Source organism: Stegodyphus dumicola, chromosome X1 (assembly GCF_044657685.1).
Source record: "Stegodyphus dumicola isolate Sdum_Otavi_A_Nest chromosome X1, ASM4465768v1".
NCBI lineage: Eukaryota > Metazoa > Arthropoda > Arachnida > Araneae > Eresidae > Stegodyphus > Stegodyphus dumicola.
Genome location: NC_140780.1, coordinates 86,260,540 through 86,284,506, shown reverse-complemented (window position 1 = coordinate 86,284,506; position 23,967 = coordinate 86,260,540). Strand labels below are relative to the sequence as shown.

At 31.7% G+C, this 23,967-nt stretch overlaps 1 protein-coding gene across 1 annotated transcript in view; it reads left to right on the top strand.

Moving 5' to 3' along the window:
* Positions 1 to 22,871, top strand: part of LOC118188193 (uncharacterized) — a 28,140-nt gene extending 5,269 nt beyond the window's left edge. The window contains exons 2-4 of the mRNA XM_085808647.1: positions 7,816 to 14,878; positions 15,355 to 15,513; positions 18,834 to 22,871. Of these exons, the coding sequence (XP_085664773.1) occupies positions 7,841 to 8,857 (1,017 nt within the window). The 5' untranslated portion in view covers positions 7,816 to 7,840 and the 3' untranslated portion in view covers positions 8,858 to 14,878; positions 15,355 to 15,513; positions 18,834 to 22,871. The remainder of the gene's footprint in view (positions 1 to 7,815; positions 14,879 to 15,354; positions 15,514 to 18,833) is intronic.
* Positions 22,872 to 23,967: the final 1,096 nt, after the last annotated feature.

Here is a 23,967-nt window from a genome sequence, read left to right as displayed (position 1 = left end):
TTTTCATCATTCTCATAGTCTGGTATCCAGTTAGATGAAAGTATCTGCCGTAAAGAATGGAACGGAAGACTAATACTTTTGAAATTTGGTTCTATTTAACATGATATTTGAAATAAAACTCATTAAGTTTCAATAAATCATGGCCACTGTATACTAAAGGAACTTTCAGCAGCTTACAAAGTATTTCTGTGCGTAAGTTGCTCTATATGGTTCTCATTCAGATTTAATTACTTCACGAGATCTCGGCATCGACCAAAACTCGAATGTCGTTAGTTACAGACAGATGAGTTTCTCGATCACTGAAAACGGTTCTAGTTCTCCCTTTATTTAAATCATGCAGCCAGATCATTCGCTGGGATTCGGAACCCGAACCGAACTACCAGTGTTCAGCAAATTTACCGTTCGGCCGGTGGCGGGTCGGCATAGTCTATTTCTCATGATTTTGTATTATTACATCTATCCCTGCAATGTTTTATTATTTTGGAAGAAACATAATTTAACGACATGAGCCAAATCTCACAGCCGCAAGCTTATATGTCAAAGAACGTGCCGACAACGGATAGAAATTATCATTATTTTCTTAAGGTTTTATCCTTTAAGTATTTTTAAATTGGCAAATGCATTCTAGCGTAAGAAGATGCGACTTATCTGCATTATTAATGATTTTAAGTAAACTGAGGTATACGATAGCGATATACTAATAGAATAGAATAATAATAGAGTTGGTTATTTATTCCAAAACAGGGTGTGAGATTGAAGTTAAAAAAAAAAGCTATATGTTCCTTATAGAATTAATCTGGAACTACACCGGAAGATATAGAAGTTAACTGTGTAAAATTTAAAAACTAAATTATTTGCTGTTATTTATTTAGCACCAAACAAGTTTCAGTAAAGGAAACAAACAAACAAACAAAAGAACGAGATTTTTAGTTCTATTTTATTTAGATCTATTTAAATCAAAATGATTTATTCTATCTAATTCTATTTAAATTACATTCAAAGCATTATTGTATTAGTAATACTAAAACCGTGTATTATTTCTTTTCTGCTTACAGTCTCTTTTTCTGCTTACACAGTCTCTTTCTGAAGTGTTTTCTCAAGTATGATATGATGACTTTTAGCTTTTCTAAAGTGTCGATTAAATTAAAAATCATAGTCGCACTATATTAAAGCTCTCTTCAAATCAAAGCACCTTTTGCTTTAAACATGTTAAAAAATATTACTGCCGATTACTGATTTCCATGCAGTTTACTTTCCATAAGAGTGATGGGAGGAGCTAGGGAAAAATATTATTAAGATTCTTTAATACTTCAATCGAATTATTACGAAGTATAAGGAAATAATTATTTTAATACTTATCAAAATTTTGTCCTTATATTCAACAACACACATTCTAAAATTTCTGCTTTACTGCTTTAAGTACGCATACAATCTCATGTACTCTGCTCTCCCTAGCATTTGGTAGACTGTTTTCCAAGTGCGAATAATTCTGCTTAAAGAGTTTATAAATACATCTATCAATAATACTTTTAATTCATGTTTACAATTAAATGTTAATCATTACATAATATATAATACAAGTAACTAAATTTCTTGATAGCAATGACATTCGCAAGGGTTTAATAATAGATAAATCGTTCATTTCCAGATACATTTAAAATTATTTAATAATTATTTACAAAGTTAATCAGAAGAAAATACATGCTTATTCTGCGCATTTACTGTAATTTTTCCAGTAAGCTAATTTGCAGTCATTTAACATACATCAGAGCTTTTATGTAAGAAATATGTATAAAATGAATGAGAATTACATGCAGTATTTTAGTGTAATATTAATAAAAATAAACTTTTAAGTCATCGTTCTTAAATGTTCTTTACTGCAACCTCAACATTGCCCGAGCGGTTAAAGACAGCTGAATGCTGGTAGTTCCACCGAATTCAAGTTCCATCGAATAAGCTGACTTCAGGAAATCCTTCGTTGTTCTCACTATGTGAAACCTATATACGAGAGAATTTCTCTTAGAAAGTCCTCCACGACGGCATCGTTCCTCTTTGGCGAAGAGTCCTGGAATGTTTTATCATACTCAAATAATCAAAATATCTTTCTGACTTCATGGATGCAGTTTGCTATTAATGCCATTTTCGTCGATTTGAAATATTTAACCATTTAAACCACTTTCCATAAACTTTGACGAATACAATGCTCTCAGGTGACCTGTTTTATTTCCAAAGTAATCATCTCTTACATTTTTCCCATCTGGTGTAGTATTAATAATCTATTAATTTTATATCAGGTTTATTTCTAGATAAAAGAAAAATTTTTTATTCCTGAAATAAAGGGATCCGTTTCCTTCGCTATGAATTATCTACTAAAATTAGACCTTATTTTTTAAGTTTCAGAATGCAGCATTTTATGAAAAACGTTTAGCACATTCTTCTTCATTGAAAATAAATATTATAATATATTTCAGATATTCATTCCAAAATTTTTGGAAAATATATATGAATTTCGGGGCATTAAATACCATTTAAATATTGGCATTTATTTAAACGAAAATAATAACGCAAAGTCTGAAACATTTTGTACCGCTTCATAAATTTCAGTAAATTTGTTCTTGAATATATATAAATATTAATCGTTTGATTTTCTGTTACTTATAATACAAGTCGCATCTTAGTAGCTATTTTGTTACATGAGTGTGTTTCAAGAGCAATTTATAGTTTCTTCAATTACCTGAATGTGCTATTTCGTATATACATATTTTTTTCTTAATTATCGTTGAAAAATACTTAAATTTGGTAAACGGTTCATGAAACAAAAGTCAGTTTGCATTAAGTAATATAATTTTTCGTTCTGTTATGTTTCAGTTGCGGCTTTCTTCTATTTATTTTATGTTCAATTTTCTTATAGTTTGCTGTTACATTTTTCAGTTAAAAGACTATTTTAAAATAATTATTCAGCTATTTCACACATAGATACTATGGGATCTAACTCTGTTTGTTACCATAAATATCGGTAGATCTTATGAAAAACCTGGCGACTTCTCGCACAGGCAGGGATAATAGCAGCACAGAAAAAGGTAAAAAAAAAAAAAAAAAAAAAAAAACCTTTATTGTTCGTCAAACTCTTAAAACACAAATACACGTACTTCGGGCTTACAATAACACCGACGACTTGCGGTGGAACTTAAGAATAATTTCGCAATAAAGTCAAAGTTAAAGAGTAGAGCTGGACTAACAATTTAATTAAGGCCAATTAGGCTGACTCAACAACCTGCCCGGCGATATACTTATTAAACGGCCAAAAGGGCGTATCAGCAACTCCGCGTAATAGTAAGAGCAAACTAGTAACGTTCGCTGACTAGCGAAATCACGCTATGACTAAACTCCAGATCCAGATAGCAAACGATTTGAAAGTATTTCAAATTAAACTTTTAAAGATTTCTAAGCTCATTATCGCAAAAAGAATGAGTCTCAATGAATTGGAAATGCAACGGCTGTGAGATTTATTAGAAATATTTGATAGTGATGAAGATTGCATTTTGGAAACTGAAGATGAATATAGGAATATTTTCTGCGCTGTTCGGTTTCGAAAAAGAATAAGCATTCATTTCTTATAATCCTAAAAAAGGAAAAACTTTTCTCATGCTTTCAACATTACATAACGATGATGCTGTAGATGATACTACTGTAGAAAAGCAAACACCAGAAATTATATATTTTTATAATATGACTAAGCGAGCAGTCGATACTGTTTATGAAATGGCAGTAAGTTAGTCAATTGCCAGAATAACAAGGAGGTGGTCAGTGGTAATTTTCTTTTCTGCACTGAATGTTTCTGAAATAAATGTTCGAAATATATTATAAGATATTTCTCCCGCCTTCCTAGAGTGCCTTCGTGGTGTAGTGGTTCTGCACGCTGGGCAGGTATTCCAAAGGTCTGTGGTTCGATTCCCGGCGAGGGCGGTTGCTAATTTTTCATCTAGCCTGCTCCCCCCCCCCAAAAAAAAATACCTAACGTCTCTGCAGTGGCGCCCGAACTAAAAGGGTGTTGGATGATGATTCTCCGCACCCAGGATTTGGCAACTGGGTCCCCTCAAAACTCCAGTCGCCCTTTAAAAGAGAAAGTATATAAGGTATTTCTCCCGCCTTCCTAGCGTTCCTTCGTGGTGTAGTGGTTCTGCACGCTGGGCCGGTATTCCAGTGTTCGATTCTCGGCGAGGAAGATTGCTAATTTTTCATCTCGTCTGCTTCCAAAAAAATACCTGATGTCTCTACAATATTACTTTCAAATGCTAATCCACCAACCAGATAAAAAGCAGATGTCTATTTTTGAATAACTTAGCATTACAACTAATTAAAAAATATATTAAACAACGATCAGAGATTAATACTTTATCGAGAAACTTACGTACTGTATGCAAAAGAAGAGAAGTTTCGAGGAATAATTTAAACGAATATATGAAATTCGAAGCAAACTAACTATAAAAGATGTGATGAATTGCCCTCGAGCCAAGGACAGAAGAACGCGAAAGTGATATTTAAAATGTGAAAACTTTCTGTGCCAAAAACACACGAATTCATTTTGTTCAAAGCATAAACAAATAAGCACTGTGTGTTAGAGATGCAATAAAACTTAGAGGTATGATGTTTATTTTGTTATTAATTTCATTTATCTTAATTTTAACTCTCTATAAGGTTATTTTGGAAATTAAATTTTTATAACCCAAGTATTATTCACGTATTAAAAAAGAAAAACAGCTTTAAAATTAAATAAAACTGTTTTTACCATAATTGGGGTATGTGATGTCCCATGCGCCCACTCTAGTAAACTTTCTTGACGCGCCTTCCTTAGAAAGTCCTCCACGAAGGCATCCCTCCCTTTAGGCAGATAGCCCTCGTGTGCTTTGCCATAATTGAATAATCCTAATCCTAATCCATCCTTGACGCGCCTTCCTCCGGGTTAAATTTGCATCCCGGCTAGGAAATGCGAAGAGAAAATGTGAAGTTCAGGAAAGGTACCAAACTTGAAATAATTTATTATGCAAAATAAGGAAAACCCTACAATACAAAGGTTTTTACTTCCAATTTTTAAGTTCCAAAGAAGCTATCAAAGTAACGTGCGCTGAACATAAACAAAAATGCCACACACGCTTATATTATCTAAATCTCGAAAGCACGGCGTTAACCGCGGAAGTAAGAAGTGGCTGCTCTGTTCCTTCCTCCCAGATATCTACTCCATGTAATCCTCTTTACTCCTTACTACAAGGACATTTCATGTCCTTCACACTACCATCTGTTTACCACTTCTCCTGCCTTTTTGCACTTTCAGTTTTGAGAATGATCGTTATAATAGCGATCACTTTCTTGTTTTTATAACTCTCGCACGGGAAAATATAAATTCCTCGTCAGGATCCTCTCGGTTTGTAATTGAAAGGGCAAACGGGGAACTCTTGCAGGGCTCGAGTAGCTTCTGCATTCTAAGCTTAAAGTAATTTAACCGAAACTAGCAAACTTCTGGGTGATTAGTAATTTCTTATAACATGGAAATTTAAACCCTCAGCAACTCAGCATGTCTTGAAAATCTCACATATTTGTAGAATGACGTAGAAAAAAATCTCAACCCCGCAATTCAAATAAATATGCTGATTAATTTGCACTTTTCTGGAACGAGCGAATGTAAGCGAAAGAAAACGGGTAGGAAAAACAAATTTTAAGGTTAACAAAATGAAGATTATATATATAATAAAAACAAACTCAGAAGTAATAATCAGCAGGAATTTTGATGGCGTAAGAAGTGTTGATCCATAATGAATAGGAAATTGGAGGCGAAAGCAGATTAAATCTTCATTTTTTATTTCAGAAACATGTTGTGGCCACAAACAAGTTGGCCCATTAAATTTGCCTATTCCAAAAAGTTTACATTTTAGATAATTTTGCAGTAAGATAGAAGGAGCAGACAGACTGCACCCCAGCTTGGACAAAGCATAGAAAGCAAGTGTGATGTTCAGGGTGAAATCCTAATTCTGACAGTGTTAGTTTTGGTTCTCAGTGCATTTTGATTGGCTAGTTAATATTGCTGTAAAATTACTATTGACTGGTTGAGTTTTAGTTCCATTTACATCATCAGAATTACGTAAGAATCATGTGACATGGATTAATCTCGAAATGACGCAGTGCAGAGAGATTACTATTTTTAGAATACAGAAGGGAATTTAAGCTGCTAATTTAATCTTTTACATATTCTTTATTTTTCTTATATATATATATATATATATATAAAGTTAAAAGGGGGATGGGAAAAGAATAAAATGTTAGATCAGGGAAAAAAGCATTTAACTTGACAATTAGTCAGATCTGTAATGCTGCTGGGAGCTATTGGAAATCTCTGAAAACTATAAAATGTGTCGCTATTACAATATTTTAAGAATTAAAAAAATAGTTGAAAAGAATAGAACCGGTTTCATAATCCAAATTCCTCTACGGCAAAACTACTTTTAGTTAAATATGTAATTTATTTATGAAAGCTTTTTTCATGTTAACTACTTTGTGTTGAAATTTAAACTGATTTCTTAAATAAACATGATTGTTCTCTTTATGTTCCGAAGTTCTATTCTAGCTTTTCTACCAACTGAAATTATTAGTACATCAAGATTCTTGTCGAGACCTAAAACTAAACTGTGTCAGATATGTCAGAATGAATAGCGGCTCAAATATTCAGAAAAAAAACTATTAAATAAAAGTTAGAGACTTAGAATCAACAAATTTTTCAGTTATTTTCAGCATCCAATTGCTGATAAAGTAGCCATACGATTTCTTTTTATTGCAGTTTGTCCTTTTCTACTGACAAAAAACATTCATACATATGGATTGTGAAATTGGCTTAAAAGCAATAAATTTGATTCCTCACCTTAAGAAAGGATGGTGTTAGTCATCAAGAATTTAGTAATTGTAGATAATTCCGTTGCAGATAATGGAACGCTTTCAGGACTGCTTGACTATTTGACCTGAAACCTACCTCCACGTGTCTCCAAATGTACTCTGATGTCGAGGCCGGTTTAAGAGATTTTGGGCCCCCTCCGTCTGCCTTCGAAATCAATTGAGATCTTGACTAAATCTGCGCCAAAATCAGAATTGTTGAGTTACTAATTTTAAGAACATAACTTCTTTATTTGCTGATTAAATTCAGAAAACATTTATATATTTTTTACCAATTATTTGTTATTTCATAATTTCGTTTTGAGAATTGATTGTTTGTGAGCTCGAGAAGCAATAGTTTAAAATTTTATTTAAAGGAAAAAGTGCTGTGTAGATCTAAATATGATTATTTTTGTATTTTTCAAATTTTCTATCTACGTTGGTTCAGAAACTAAATGTTTGATAACTTCCAGCTTTACGTATTAGTTATATGCTCTTTCCCCCCTAAGTTAAAAGGCTAATTAGGTTGTAATAATATGAAATTAGAAATACACGATAATTATCCGTTTATTATATTACTATATTATGTTATTTTTATTATTTTGCATTGAGGTGATTCGATCAGTCTGTTAAGAGATGCTTAAGAGTTTTGAATTTTGACGAGAATTCGTGATAAAAAATCTGTTTTTCCACATTATGTTGCATTAGAAAGAAAACTAAAATATATTATTACTCGCTGATTATCTTCTTCTGCTTCACTTTCCCTAATAACTGAAAGCTGATTACTATTTTTTAAATTTGCAGTAAAAGTTTTCCAATTAAATGTAGCTTGTTGTAGTATTAACTTTTCAATGATATGTACCACATATTTCTTTTAAACTTCATTCTGTTTTTCAGACCTATTAATCACCAGTTTTAAAAGATGGCAACTAAGGGTAATAATCCCATCGATCAAGATTCCCAGAAGAACTGCGAAGAGAAGTCTTTAGAAGCCAGATCAAGGCTTCATCCAAAAAATAAAGATGATGACTTAAACACTTGCGACATTTGTGAGAGCATTTGCGTTGGGATTATAAATTATAACTTACATCTAGCTGGAAAGAAGCACAGAAAGATGGAAAATAAAATAAAGCTTATGAAAGAAATAAGGAAAGGTGGTACTTTATCAGAACCTGAGCATGTGGATAAAAAGAACTTGTTATTAAATGACCTTAACGTTGATAAAAAATTTACTTCTTCTGGAATAAGGTGTGACATTTGCAATATGAAGTGTTCAGGCCCAGAAGCGTTTACCCAACATCTCGCAGGAAACAGCCATAAAAAGAAGTTGGCCAAGCAAGAATACATTAAGAAACATGCAGCTCTTAAAAATATTTCGGGCTATTACAGTTGCAATATTTGTGAAAAAGAATTTTCAGGACCATTCTGTTATCAAAAGCATTTAGAAAGCATTTCTCACTTGAAACGAAAGGAAAATTTGGAAGAGTTAAGTAAACTCAGTGATCCAATTATTAATCCCAAAGAAAGTAGAAATTTACAATGTAGATCCTGCAAGAAAAGATTTTCGGGAATAATTCCGTTCAACATTCATCTAAAAAGTGCTGCACATAAGAAATCTGTGAGGAAGAGTGCTATACTTACAGAATTACAAACGAAGCATCCCGAATTGGTGATGCGACCTGCTGTGGACCGTGATAATAGTAAAGTTGAAGATATGCTTGTGTGTACAGTCTGCCATGTTGGTTTTTCAGGTCCTGAAAGTGCAGTCTCTCATTTCAGAAGTGAAAAACATGTTAAGAAGACAAAGCTAAAGAGATTAAGCAATAAACCTACTAAGGAAATAAATACGAATTCAGATTTCAAACAACTAAATGCAGAGCCAGCTGGTTCTTTTGACAATATGGTTCATAGAGAGTACGATTTGCTGGACGATCGTTGAGATGATACTTTATTTTATGATATGTACCTTATATTTGTATAGCACTCTATTTACTACGTTCTTGAGGACATTCTTTGATGAAATTGTTGAAGACATGCATATTTTAAAACACCTCTGCGTATTACTCGTGTGCTGTACATATAAAAGTATTTACAGTGAATTCAAAATTATGTTTGCTGGATTCTAATTTCTTGATATATTTTTTGTTACTGTGTTTTTAAAGAAAATATACAAATGAGTAACATAGTCACTGTTCTTATTATATATTATTTTTTATATTATTTTTATATTGTCTTTGATTTGTTTTTACAAAGTTTGCATTTTTTATCTTATTTTGTAATCTTCTATGTTTATTTCAACTTTACTTTGAATTCGATTTCATAATGACAATTTCCAATGTTTAATTTTTACAAATAATATAGAACTCAAATGCATAAACATGAAAGTGTCGGGGACGGTTACTCGGGTTAATTAAGATTTCTCTACAGTAATTGCTTTTTACTCCAAACTGAATTGACTAAAATGCTTCATAAGAATAAGTTCTTTGAGTATCAGCATTGGTTCATAATCCCTTCTATTCGCGGAAATATTTGGCCTGACTAGAATTGCCGGTTTGGCTTTAACTTATAACTCGAGTAAAGACGAAACACTTTCGTATTTACGTATTTTTATCAATTATTGTTCATTGAACGGGAGTTGGTTTGTTCCCTTTGAAAAGTCAACTAATTTCCGATCAATGACAATTATTACATGTTTTAAATTTTTCCTTTTACAATTGAAATTTTATTCTTCATGATGATTTAACTCCAGTCTCCGTTAGAACATGATTAACATTTTGCTTTCAAATTACTTCAAAACATCTTTCAAAATATAACTTACCAGTATAGATTCACTCTTTTAAGATAATTCTACTTTAATTAAACTTAGGAGATAATATAATCAATTAATCAATACTGTTTAGGAAATAAATTATATATATATATATATATATATATTACTCATTTGTATATTTTATGTTTATTTGTATATATATATATGACTTTCTTATAAAACGTATAGAATTTGTAGAAAATAGTTGACATTCTCATAAATTTATGACTGCGCTTTACTTCTAGTTATAATGAAATAGAATATTATTATTCTATAATATTTTAGAATTTTACATTAGAATAATTTTAGGGTTGTAGTATATCTAGAAGCTTGAGTCGGAGTCCTGCAGACCCTACTAGACTGACAGCGAGTTAGCGATTAGACTGAAACAAATCACAAAATCATGAGAAGGTTAAAATAATTTTTCTTATTTAACTCTGTGTTTCATATATCTATGTAATAAAGAATGCCTTCCAAACTATTTAGAAACTGTGTTAGAGAATGACATAATACTTCCTTTGGCGAAGTGCGCCATTTCAACGTGAAACATCTAGAGCAAAGCGTTCTCGAAACAATGGATGCAGCTCTCCCGGAAGTAAGCGTATTCAAATATTTTAAAACATACTGCTAATTTATTTGTTAATAACAGTTAGAAATAGTATATACAGTAATATAGCATATAGTATATACAGTAGTATAGTATAAAATTTATCGAAATATTGTTAGATTTAGTTTCCTTCTTTCTTAGGTATGTGTAAATTTTCGTTGCTTAAGAGATCACATTTATACATTAATTTTCTACAGTTTTATTCATTACATACTGCTAACACGATTAAAGTAAAAACCATATTGTCGCCAATGGGTTCTCTGCAGTAGTAAACCCTCGTTTTCCTAAGCAGTAAAGAGCATCTTCCTAAGCAGTCCTAAAAATAAATAAATGCATCTACAACAGACTTGGTTAAAACATATGGCAACTCTAATGAAATGCCATTGCCAAGTTATAAGTATGCAATTGAAACAGTGTCCGCCGATAACATCGCGGCAAAAACATCGCAGGCGAAAACGTCGCGGAGAAAACAACGGAAGGCGAAAACGTCGTGCTACAAAACATCGTGGGAGAAAACATCGCAAAGAGAAAACATCGCAGTTCTAAAACATCGTGGTACAAAATACCGTCATCGAAAATAAAGCGGTTCAAAAACTTCGCAGTTTAAAAACATCGTCGTCGAAAATATCTTGGTAAAAAATAAAGTATCTACAAATCATCGCATGACGATAACATCGCAGACATGCTTTATTTTTTTCAGGCTTTAATAGTAATTGTAAATGGATATTCCTATAATGATTGAGCGCAAGATGGAAAGAAGGATAATTTTTACTTTCATATTTTTTATTAACTAATACATTTTTGCTGATAAAGTAAGAAGGAAACTTAAGCATAGGAAAGTAATGCAACTTATAGCACTTAACAGAATTTTAAACCGACATAGTTAACTAACAAAGATCATTTATAATTTACTTAAGCTTTTACTAGTAATTTTTCATGAAAAGTATAATCTAAAAAAAGCCTGAAAAAAATAAAGCATATCTGCGATGTTATCGTCATGCGATGATTTGTAGATACTTTATTTTTTACCACGATATTTTCGAAGACGATGTTTTCAAACTGCGAAGTTTTTGAACGGCTTTATTTTCGACGACGATATTTTGTACCACGATATTTTAGACCTGCGATGTTTTCTCTTTGCGATGTTTTCTCCCACGATGTTTTGTAGCACGACGTTTTCGCCTTGCGTTGTTTTCTCCGCGACGTTTTCGTCCGCGATGTTTTTGCCGCGATGTTTTCAGCTGTAACCAATTGAAATTAGAAATATGTAGTTGCCACAATGCATATTTTTAATATCATGATTTATAAAAGGTCAAAATGAAATTTTCTGTTTGTCCATAATGAAATGATAAAATAATTATTCTTGATTGAGTGTACAGCAACAACAACAAAAATTATTTGTGCTAATATAACCTACCAGTATGGATTCACTCTTTTAAGATAATTCTACTTTAATTAAACTTAGGAGATAATATAATCAATTAATCAATACTGTTTAGGAAATAAATTATTATATATATATATTACTCATTTGTATATTTTATGTTTATTTGTATATATATATATGACTTTCTTATAAAATGTATAGAATTTGTAGAAAATATTTGACATTCTCATAAATTTATGACTGCGCTTTACTTTTAGTTATAATGAAATAGAATATTGTTATTCTATAATATTTTAAAATTTACATTAGAATAATTTTAGGGTTGTAGTATATCTAGAAGCTTGAATCGGAGTCCTGCAGACCCTACTAGACTGACAGCGAGTTAGCGATTAGACTGAAACAAATCACAAAATCATGAGAAGGTTAAAATAATTTTTCTTATTTAACTCTGTGTTTCATATATCTATGTAATAAAGAATGCCTTCCAAACTATTTAGAAACTGTGTTAGAGAATGACATAATACTTCCTTTGGCGAAGTGCGCCATTTCAACGTGAAACATCTAGAGCAAAGCGTCCTCGAAACAATGGATGCAGCTCTCCTGGAAGTAAGCGTATTCAAATATTTTAAAACATACTGATAACTTATTTGTTAATAACAGTTAGAAATAGTATATACAGTAATATAGCATATAGTATATACAGTAGTATAGTATAAAATTTATCGAAATATTGTTAGATTTAGTTTCTTTCTTTCTTAGGTATGTGTAAATTTTCGTTGCTTAAGAGATCGCATTTATACATTAATTTTCTACAGTTTTATTCATTACATACTGCTAACACGATTAAAGTAAAAAACATATTGTCGCCAATGGGTTCTCTGCAGTAGTAAACCCTCGTTTTCCTAAGCAGTAAAGAGCATCTTCCTAAGCAGTCCTAAAAATAAATAAATGCATCTACAACAGACTTGGTTAAGACATATGGCAACTCTAGAGAAATGACATTGCCAAGTTAAAAGTATGCAATTGAAACAGTGTCCGCCGATAACATCACGGCAAAAACATCGCAGACGAAAACGTCGCGGAGAAAACCACGGAAGGCGAAAACGTTGTGCTACAAAACATCGTGGGAGAAAACATCGCAAAGAGAAAACATCGCAGTTCTAAAACATCGTGGTACAAAATATCGTCATCGAAAATAAAGCGGTTCAAAAACTTCGCAGTTTAAAAACATCGTCTTCGAAAATATCTTGGTAAAAAATAAAGTATCTACAAATCATCGCATGACGATAACATCGCAGACATGTTTTATTTTTTTCAGGCTTTAATAGTAATTGTAAATGGATATTCCTATAATGATTGAGCGCAAGATGGAAAGAAGGATAATTTTTACTTTCATATTTTTTATTAACTAATACATTTTTGCAGATAAAGTAAGAAGGAAACTTAAGCATAGAAAAGTAATGCAACTTATAGCACTTAACAGAATTTTAAACCGACATAGTTAACTAACAAAGATCATTTATAATTTACTTAAGCTTTTACTAGTAATTTTTCATGAAAAGTATAATCTAAAAAAAGCCTGAAAAAAATAAAGCATGTCTGCGATGTTATCGTCATGGGATGATTTGTAGATACTTTATTTTTTACCACGATATTTTCGAAGACGATGTTTTCAAACTGCGAAGTTTTTGAACGGCTTTATTTTCGACGACGATATTTTGTACCACGATGTTTTAGACCTGCGATGTTTTCTCTTTGCGATGTTTTCTCCCACGATGTTTTGTAGCACGACGTTTTCGCCTTGCGTTGTTTTCTCCGCGACGTTTTCGTCCGCGATGTTTTTGCCGCGATGTTTTCAGCTGTAACCAATTGAAGTTAGAAATATGTAGTTGCCACAATGCATATTTTTAATATCATGATTTATAAAAGGTCAAAATGAAATATTCTGTTTTTGCATAATGAAATGATAAAATAATTATTCTTGATTGAGTGTACAACAACAACAACAAAAATTATTTGTGCTAATAAATAACCATATTAATTTAAAATATACATTTTTACTTCATTAGAAACATTTGTCTTTGAAATCTGCCTTACACTTTAAAAAAAATATAAATATCTCTTTTCTGTTTTTTAGGAAATTTAGTTATGACTCAAACTTTCTAAATTGCAGCTAACATGAAGTTTGATTTATCCGTGATATTACAGTGTAAATAAATCATAACATTTATGAGAATAAATTAATATCCTATATAACCATTGTTGATTTCATTGAAACTGCTTATTACTCATAATTTCTTCTAAGTGTTATAATAAAAAATTATATAATCCAAAAGTCCATGTTTAGTTTCTTAAATTTACAAAGATGAGAAACGATAAAATTTTATGCAAGTAAATCAGTTATTCATACATTAAAAAAAATCTTTCCTGATTTCTCTAAGTAATTTTGGGCCCTTATGATTATTTATCTGAGGTAAGTTTGTATTTGCTATTTTTCAACGTGTCTGTAATCCTTTACTGTAAAGTATGAATTAGGTGTCATTAAAATTTACGAAGAATGTTGTATATATTTTTCAGAGGAAACTGTCACTAGATTGACATTACCCGATATTACAGAAGTTTATTTGAAGGAGGTGAATATCAAATTTGGACCGAGAAAGCATATTATGCAAACAATGAACAGAATAAAGGTAACAATGTATTTTCAATTACAGAATAACAGTGATCTGAAAGGCCATTTTCGTCTTTTTATTGACCATTAGTGCAAGCCATTTCTTCATCTGTAATATCTAGAGATGAAATATGCCCCACTGAAAAGGTCTGTGTAGAAGATGCAAGTGCCATTCGGCCTCAGGATATACAAAGAAAACAGGCTTCTTCAGACACACCCAAAATACATAATCAGTATACTTTAAGCAAGCTGATAAAATTTGTATCTTAATTTTAATTACGTAAAAAGATTAAGTGATTTATTAGTCAGTAATTTAAAATTTTCTCAATCTTTTTAGGATACTTTGGATATTAGACATTGGGTTAGCAGTCACTCACAAGGAAAACAGCTCTGAGACAACTTGGATAGGGGCTACTACAAGATTGATTATAGACGGCTACTAATTAGGATAGTCTGCTCAAAATGAGTAAAGTTATGTGGATCTGAGTAAGTTTTTTTAGTGAACTTGAATATATTACATGAATTAAAATTAAGATGGTATAGAAAGATGGTTAAACATAGTGAATATTTTTTTTATGAATTTCGAGAATTTTCTATTAAATTACTGTTTGGAAGGAAAGTACTGCAGAGGCAGTAAATACATTTCCATCGCTAAAATCAAAGAGCTTCCCACATGTGCATGTAAAAGCTCATCGTTAGTCTAAAAATTACTTAAAAAAATGTTATCAAGTAATGTAATAGGGGTTTATTTGTATTCAAGAGAGTTTCTATGATTCATCTCTTGAAACAGAACATTTGACTAAAGAGGATTTAGAAGAACAGATTTTTTATTTGGCTTTGATAATATTCATATGCATAACATTTTACAATACTTCTGTTGTAAAAGATAATGTGCTATAAATATTTGATGTATACGTAAAGATAAATTTTGAAAATTAGTGAATATAAATTTTTTGTTACAGATAATGTGGATGAAATTAAAAAATTCCATACATCCCAACAGAAAGAAAATTTAAGATGTAACAATGGTTGGTAGACAAGCTGGAATAAGAGATTCAGCCATGACCGTAACAGGTGTTCTAGAGAGATATCATAGACTTCAAGATTATAGAGGAAATATGGTAAGAAATGAAGCCAAGTATAAGTAATTTTCAGTTAATATTTGCGATTTTCAGTACATATACATATATCCATTGTGTATACTGGTGATCTTTAAAATGTATCTACCCAGGAAGTCAAAATCAAAATTTCTTTAACGTGAAACTTCTAAAACTGTAATCTTCTTTTTTTTTTTTTTTTTGTAACTCCTACAATCCTTAGAAAAGGAAATGTTATGAAAGCATTGAAAATATGTCAATAATGGAAAATATCATTATGTCTTTTAGTGGAAAATAAAATCATTATTGCATTATAAATTTATATATAAAAACAAATTTTCATATAATTTCAGGGTAGTGCGAGAAGATATATACTAAAAACGTTATTTCATTAAATATTTTGGATGATTAGTTTCACTGTTCATATAGTATTTAAAAATTCTTTCAAATTTCGATTTGGACTTCTGTAACCTGAAGATTCTGTGGAACACAGTCTTAAGACTGCTGGTCTATATACATATCAGGTATTTTTCAGCATTATGCTAAAACAAACAAGTTTTTGTAATAAATTTTCATTTAGGAAATATGCTTGGTTTGGGAAATTGAATTATCTAATTAATTATTAATTAATGATTAATGTATTCAGTTTTCAAAATCAACATTTTTGTGGATATATACTAGATAACCTATTATTTTAATTTTTGTATAAAGTTACAGGAAATTAGCTTGTGTTTGTAGATTGATTCAGAATTTTTAAGGATGCATCCTAATTCAGATACTTTTTTGGGAAAGTTTTCATTTTTCTTTTGTCCCAAGAATTTTGAGATATGTGGAAAAAAAAATCTGATCTTCTGATACCAAGTATTGCTGATTTCAGAGGTAAAGATCTTTAAAAATTTAACTAGGACTAGAAATGATATAATACTTTAAAACATTCCTTTGCCTACTGTTTTAATTACCTAGATTAAACTAATTTTGTGTCATTTAGCACATATTGATCTCTACTCTTAAACAGCTCATAAAGTTATTTTTTCTGGCTTATTAGTTCAGTAAATGCGAGTGCATATAAATCTAGTGTCAAAGCATTTTTCCTGATATTTTTTTAATCTCTAGGTAATAAACGTTTATGTATGATTTCTAATATGTATATACTATATATATTATTTGTGTAGATGACCTAAAGGCCCTAGTTTTAATACGAGAGCTTTTGCTCAGTCCAAATCATGGAAAAAGAAAAGGGGGAAAAAGTCTCATTCGTTATTAAGAAGTAAATATTTGACGTCGCCCAACCGGTATCGTGGTTACGGTTGCTGACTGCCGTGCCGAAGGGCCTGGGTTCGAATCCCGGAGAAGTGTTTGTAAATGAAAAGTGTCGGTGCGGCATGTCGGCACTCCAAATATGCGGCGAGCCAAAAGTCCCCTCGTGTGGTTTGGTGGAAGGGGAGAGGGGAAAGATCCTCGGACCCCGTACCCCGCGGTGCTCTCCATCAAAATTGGAGGCGGAACTGAGCAAAATCGCACTGTCACCTGTAAGTTAATCACGGCTGTTGCCAACGACAGGCATAAACTAGCGCTCCTTGCCTCGAGGTATTTTGTGGACTTGGGCTGATGTTACGGCAGACAAATGAGCATAAGTAGCAACAACAACAAATGTTTTACATAAAAGATTCTAAATTATGAATACAAAATAATTTCGCATGCTGTAAAAAATATTTTAATGGGATAATATTGCTGAGCTTCACATATTTTGAAATTTGCAACATATTCTGTCCTGAAAGCTTCAAATGCGATATTCATAAAGCTTCAATGAATAATTACATTTAACATGTAATTTTTATGCATTATTTGGCTTTTTTTATTTCTGAAGAATAAAGGCCAATCAAGTTTTTTGCAATCATGCAGTTATTTGATAAAGCAGATTCTCAATTCTGCACTTACAATATTTGCTAATGCAAGTATTGGTGAGTTTTGATGCTCTTGCACTAACTTTTATTTCAAGATAACAAATGAAAATGAGCCACTTTCAATATTGAATGTATTTGATCACATGTGGTTATCATTTGATCATGTTCTCAGGCTGCTTTTGTCTGTTGTGTCCAGAGATGATGCATGGTTATTTAACGAATTACTGTAGAATCTGAATTGCATCAGTTTGAATATCACCTACGTATAAACAAGTATTTCCAGAGAATTAGATGGTTTGTCTAGATTTATGATGATTTTATATGTTCTAAAATCATTTATATGCCTGTGTCATTATAGTGAACATGGATGTTTACTCATAAAGTGATGAAGTAATTGCTTCAAGATAAAATTCAAAATGTACAGTTCCAGTCATGGAAAAGAAATAACGAAATCAAGCGCAAACCCCTCATCATAGTTTTTATGGAGGGCTGATTCTTATTTTCATAGGAATAAGACAGATTTATAAGGTATCAGTATCAGTAGTGGGCGCAGCTCTACCCACCTAACCAAACAAGTTGGTCTCATGGTCATAACAGGCCCCGCCTAACAGTGAATGTATTTGGTCACATGTGAAACTTATAAGGAATTTTCTCCCTCCTTTCAGCACGCCTTCGTGGCGTAACGGTCAGCCTAGTCGGCGCGTATCCGAGAGTTCCAGGTTCGAGTCTCGGCGAGGGCATTGCTCTTTTTTTATGTCTCCTGCTTCAAAATAACTCATTGACTCTACAGTGGCACCCGAACTAAAAGGTAATGGACAATAATTTGCCTCCATCAGAATTTGGCGTTTGGGTGCCCTAATTCCCAGTCGACCTTTAAAAGGGGGAGTATATAAGGTATTTTCTCGCTTCTTTCTGCATGTCTTCGTGGTGTAACTTTAGCACACTCTTCACGTATTTGAGAGGTCCAGGTTCGAGTCTCTGCGAGCGCATTGCTCATTTTTTTGTGTTTTCTGCTTCAAAATAACCTAATGTCTCTACAGACTATGCAATTAATGTGACTATGGAAATGCAATAGAAGTTCAATCAGGAACTATTTACCATTCTCTCTATGATATTTTCACATTCTTTGCGATTTTTTACAACTTTTTTTTATATTTAAGAAGCAATTTACAGGTGACAGTATGCATTGATAGTTCTGTATGTGCATTGATATAATACTTACACATTCCTGTTATACTGATTCTGCACATTTTCAGAAATTGAAAGCAAAATCGTTCTATGCGCATAAAATTTCTAAGCTTGCTATTTTAAAAAGAAGATAATATTATTTTTGTAAAATTTTTTAATTGGAGAGATAAAACTTTTTAATATGGCTCATTGTCATTTGGCTTGCCTCATAAAAAAGTAGTAGATGTATTCTTAAAAAAATTTTATCTTTAGGGAATAGAAGACCTGGAGTCACTTTCAACAACTGGGAACAAAGAGACCATTCTGATGTGTTAGTCTACCAAAATTCACAGGATCATTTTACATCAAAGCAGATTTTATTGTAAAGAGAAGACATTTAATTCAATCTTTGATATTTATATATATGTGAGATTGAATTATATATATGTGATAAAAGGACTTTGCAATACTGATGTTGTAGAACATAGAATGTTGAATCCGTTATGAGCAGCAAGAATTTTGATGGCGTAGAATGCTGAGATGTTGATTTATAATGAATAAGAAACTGGCAACCGAGGAAGATTAAATCTTAATTTTTATTTCAGGAAACATTTTGCGGCCAAAATTTGGCACATTAATTATGTCTATTTCAACATTTTTACATTTTTGACAGCTTTGCAGTACGAAAAGAGTAGCAGGCAGCAGTCTAGTTATGCTATGTAGAAAAAAGTTAACATTTTAAATTTACTTGTACACACATATATTTTGACTTACTCTTAAAGTTGTATCACTCATTGAGAAACACAGAGAACACTGAACAACTGGGGCTGGACAACAACATTAAAATAAAAGTAAACTCATATAATATCTGATGGTGGTGACTATAGTTAAAACAAAACACGTAAATCATCAACATTGTAAAATAAATTATATTATTTCAAAGCTCAAACTCCATAACACAATACTGAATAGATAATACCCTCTCCGGAGTTTTGGTACAAAATCGAAAGATTATTTTCCAATAAAATGCAAAATGTGAAAAATGCAATTCACTATTAAATTGTACAAATGCTATCTCTCATTAAAAAATACTGAATCCTCTGTCTTACCTGAAAACACGTAAATCTCAGTACAACAATTTCTAAACCCTATAGATAGCCACAAACACTTTTCATTTAAATATAAACACAGAGCGTCTGAAAACACCAGCTAAGGAATAACCACACAAGTAAGGTTCAATCACCAGTTCAAATAAAATAAAAAAATCCGATCGTATAGTACAAATACACATAAAATTAATTTCCCAATTACATCTCCTCTATAACTTTACTTCCCAGGTTCGTTTAAAGAATCCATGTTTTGCGTAAGGATCACATGGGAGACATGAAATACATATAAAATAACTCAAATAAAACATACAATACTTAATCACTAAACACGTTTATTAAATTTTCTAGAATACCATAAATTAAGATAGCTGGCCAGACTACACCTATAAAAACAATATTTTAAAAATACTCACAGTTTCACATTTGACATTCTAAATAATGACCAATATTCTGCCAAATTATTGGTAATGTACTCTAATTATGTAATTATCACTCATTTTCTTTCTGAAATTTCTCTATTTAACGGTTATTTTTCTTTGTTTCAAAATTTTCTTATAAATTATTGCTTGTGTTTTAGTAATGACTGAAAATTTCGTTATTGATAATGTGTAACTAAGATTAAAAAACAGAAAATAAAATACAATTAAGAAACAGTTTTTACGCAATAAGGTTTTTATTTAAAATGGGTATGATAATTAATGCTATAAAAAGGGACACTAATTTATCATATAGTTTAACGGAAGTAATAAATAAAGTAATTTTATTACAGAATTCATCTACAATTTTATATTGTGAATAATAAAAGCATAGGGTGTTTAAATAATAAAATCTATCAATTTAATTGAACTGTCAAATGTATAAGCCATTATCTTTTTAACTTTATCAAATTTAAAACCCCATGCGTTTTTCATTCGCAATATAAAATTGCAAATGAATTCTGTAAGAAGAATTATTTAATTTATTATTCCCATTAAACTGCATTGTAAATTATATTTCTGTTTTAGAGATTTAGTTATGACATCAATTTTAAATAAAAGCTTATTGCATAAAAACCTTTTTTAATTCCATTTATCAGAAAGTTTTTTTATGTATTACTTTTATCAATTTGCATCTAAGTTATTCTATTTATGGAAATATTTGAACTATGCCGTGCGTTGAGTTCTTAAACATGTTTTTGTAATATCAATAAAATTGTAAAAATAATCATCATCTTCCATGCAAGATATATACAAGTTGTAGCACTATTATCAGAGCATTTTGGGAGTTCAGTATTTTAAGTATGTTATACAGAAATATAAATGTAGAATTAGACAAATTTGTCAAGTTTATAATACAAACATGTGAAAGTTTTATCACCCTTCGTCTAAAGGTATAACCAGATAACAGTTGTAATTCTTGCCCAGTCTTTGACTAGTTTCTCTGGGTCTCCATTAATTGACATGCTGATCACTGCGACAAGACTTAGATTGTTGTCTGTATGTATGTCATGTGTTCAAAAGTATGTGCTTTGAATTGTAAACTTGGGGAATCATTTTTTTATTATACTTATTTTCAAGATTCTATGTAAGATAATCAGCTTTCAATCATTTCATTATATCCTATATAATATGAATTAATGCAATTAAATATGTGTGTAATATAAATAATGTTCCGTGTAAATATATATAGTGCAATAATAAGCATCCATAATGTAATTCCAGTCCATGTGCATTTAAAGTAATGTAGTACAGTAATGAAGATGCAATTCAAACTAGATATAAAATATGTAAAAATAATGAATAAGAATTATATACAGGGTGTCTCAAAAGGTCGTTACCAAACTTAACATGATGGTCTGCCATACCATAATAAACAAGATTTACGTAGAAACTGGTGTCGGAAAATGCGAACGGCGACCGAAAGCGAGCAATGTTCTCAGGCTTATGAGAAAATGGGCAGCGTAATCATTTCAGGCAAGGATGTTGCAGGAGTCGCTTTACTAAATCAGAATTGGCCAATATGTATTACATGTATGATGCCGCGGATGGAAATGGACGAGCCGCGGTACGCATATACCTCAAGTGCTTTCCAAACAGACGCCAGCCAAGTCGTGCTTTGTTTGCACAATTACATCGCAGATTGCGTGAGGCGGGAGCTTTTCAAGTAACCATATCGGCTGAGAACGCACACACATATCGCAGAGGAAGCTGAGCTATGGGGATTTGAGAAGAACACGGAAACACGTCTCCGAGCAACCGAGCGCGTTTTGCGTGTGTATCGCTATGCGCGTACTGGATTAAGACAGGCTACACACCTACCACGTCGAAACAGTACAGGCATTGTGCGATGACGATTATCTCCCAACGCACTACATTCGCACTTTGGTATTTATTTGCACAAACGGATCGCGCAGCCGGATTTTCCATCGTGGATTTTGTTTCCCGATGAAGCCTTTTTTTAACACGGGACGGTGTTCTAAACCTTCACAACATGCACGTGTGGGTGCATGAAAACCCAAGGTTTACACGTGCCCTGGAAGTTAACAACGTTGCATCATAAACATCTGGGCTGTTATTATCGGTGTTAACTGATCCTTACGTACTACCTCAACGCCTTGACGGGAAAACCTATCACACGATTTTAGAAAGAGTGTTGGCGGATCTGATGATTGACGTTCCAGCAACTACATGCCGAAACATCTGGTTTCAGCAGGATGGAGCGCCTGCACATTTTAGCAACCTGTGCGGGAATACCTCGATAGGACATATCCTGGTCTCTGGATTGGCAGAGGTGGAACTATCGAATGGCCACCCCGAAACCCGACCTGACTCTCCTGGATTTCTACATGAGGGGATACATGAAGTGCATGGCGTGCGAGACGATCAAAGCATTGGACATGGTTCTTGTCTCCAGGACCGCCCTCTTCCCATTTTGAACGGGTTCGTGAATCCATGAGTCAGTATTGAGAAGCATGTATTGTGGAGGATGGAAACCATTTTGAATATCTTCTGTGATTTAACCATGTTATTGAATGAAAGTCATATTAACACCTCTTTCGATATTCCTTTTTTGTCCCCTTCTACACCTGCGAACATTGCCCTCTAACGGTCACCGTTCGCAATTTAGGATACAAATTGAACTGCATTTTACTTTGTATTTATTCCCTTATATATATGTGTGTATGTACGTATATTACATTTTCTAATAAAGAGCTTTTCATGTATTACTTGATTTCATTTATATTTAAATTACTTTGTTCATGCAAATTATTATAATTCTGCACTTATTTTCGTGATTCCTATTCAGGTTTAATCAATTATAAACTACATAAGAGTTTTCGACAGAACAGTGAAAACTGTTCAAAGTTTTTATCTTACACACGCGATCTAATCCATATTGTTTCACCTAAAAATTTATTACGATTATTTAGTAGTAGTCTCTGTTTAAAATTTACTTAATTCTTTACATATGAAACTTGAAATTAGAATCAGCATGTATAAAAGTAATTTATAGTCTAAAACTATACATAAAAATGTATACACTTATAAAGATCCATGTACAAGAATTTGTATGAACTGCTAATTTGGGGAAATAATTTAATTAATTTTAAGCTTTTCATAAGTTTAACATCATCACATTTTGGAATAAAAACATTTTTTTATAATATCATTCGTGCAATATCTGAAATTAAAAAGAATAGACAAGAATATTTTATGGTTACATATTTTCTGAATCTCATATTTTGCAAATAAAGCTGAAAAAATGTGAAACTGCTAAAATGTCTGACTGACAGGAACTCACGTAAGATATTTTTAATTGAAAAATATAATTTATATTCATCTTAGAAAGATAATTATTAATAATATTTTGGATATGTTAAGAAAGAAAACGTGACTGATAATAGATCCTTTCAAAGCTGTACAGATTACAAAGTTTGAATCCATCCATGAATCCAAATATATAAAATCACATAACCGTAGGTTAATAATTTATTTTTAAGACTACACTTGAAACAGAAATATAAGCCTTAAATCTTAAAAACCATGCTTCAGACAGTAAAATAACATAATAACTACTAACATTTTTCAATAAACTAATTTTACTCTATGTCAGACAAATTATCACACCTTTTATTTGCTTTTTGATTCCTTTCGTACATTTTAACTTTCGTAATTTTCAATATAGTCTTAATTTTAACATAATTCGTACATTTTCAGATTATATACCTCACTTTTATTCCATTTTAGATGTAATTTTTAACTTCTTATCTACTCTACAAGGATTATAGTCTCCAACAAACTCTGGATTTTTAACTAATC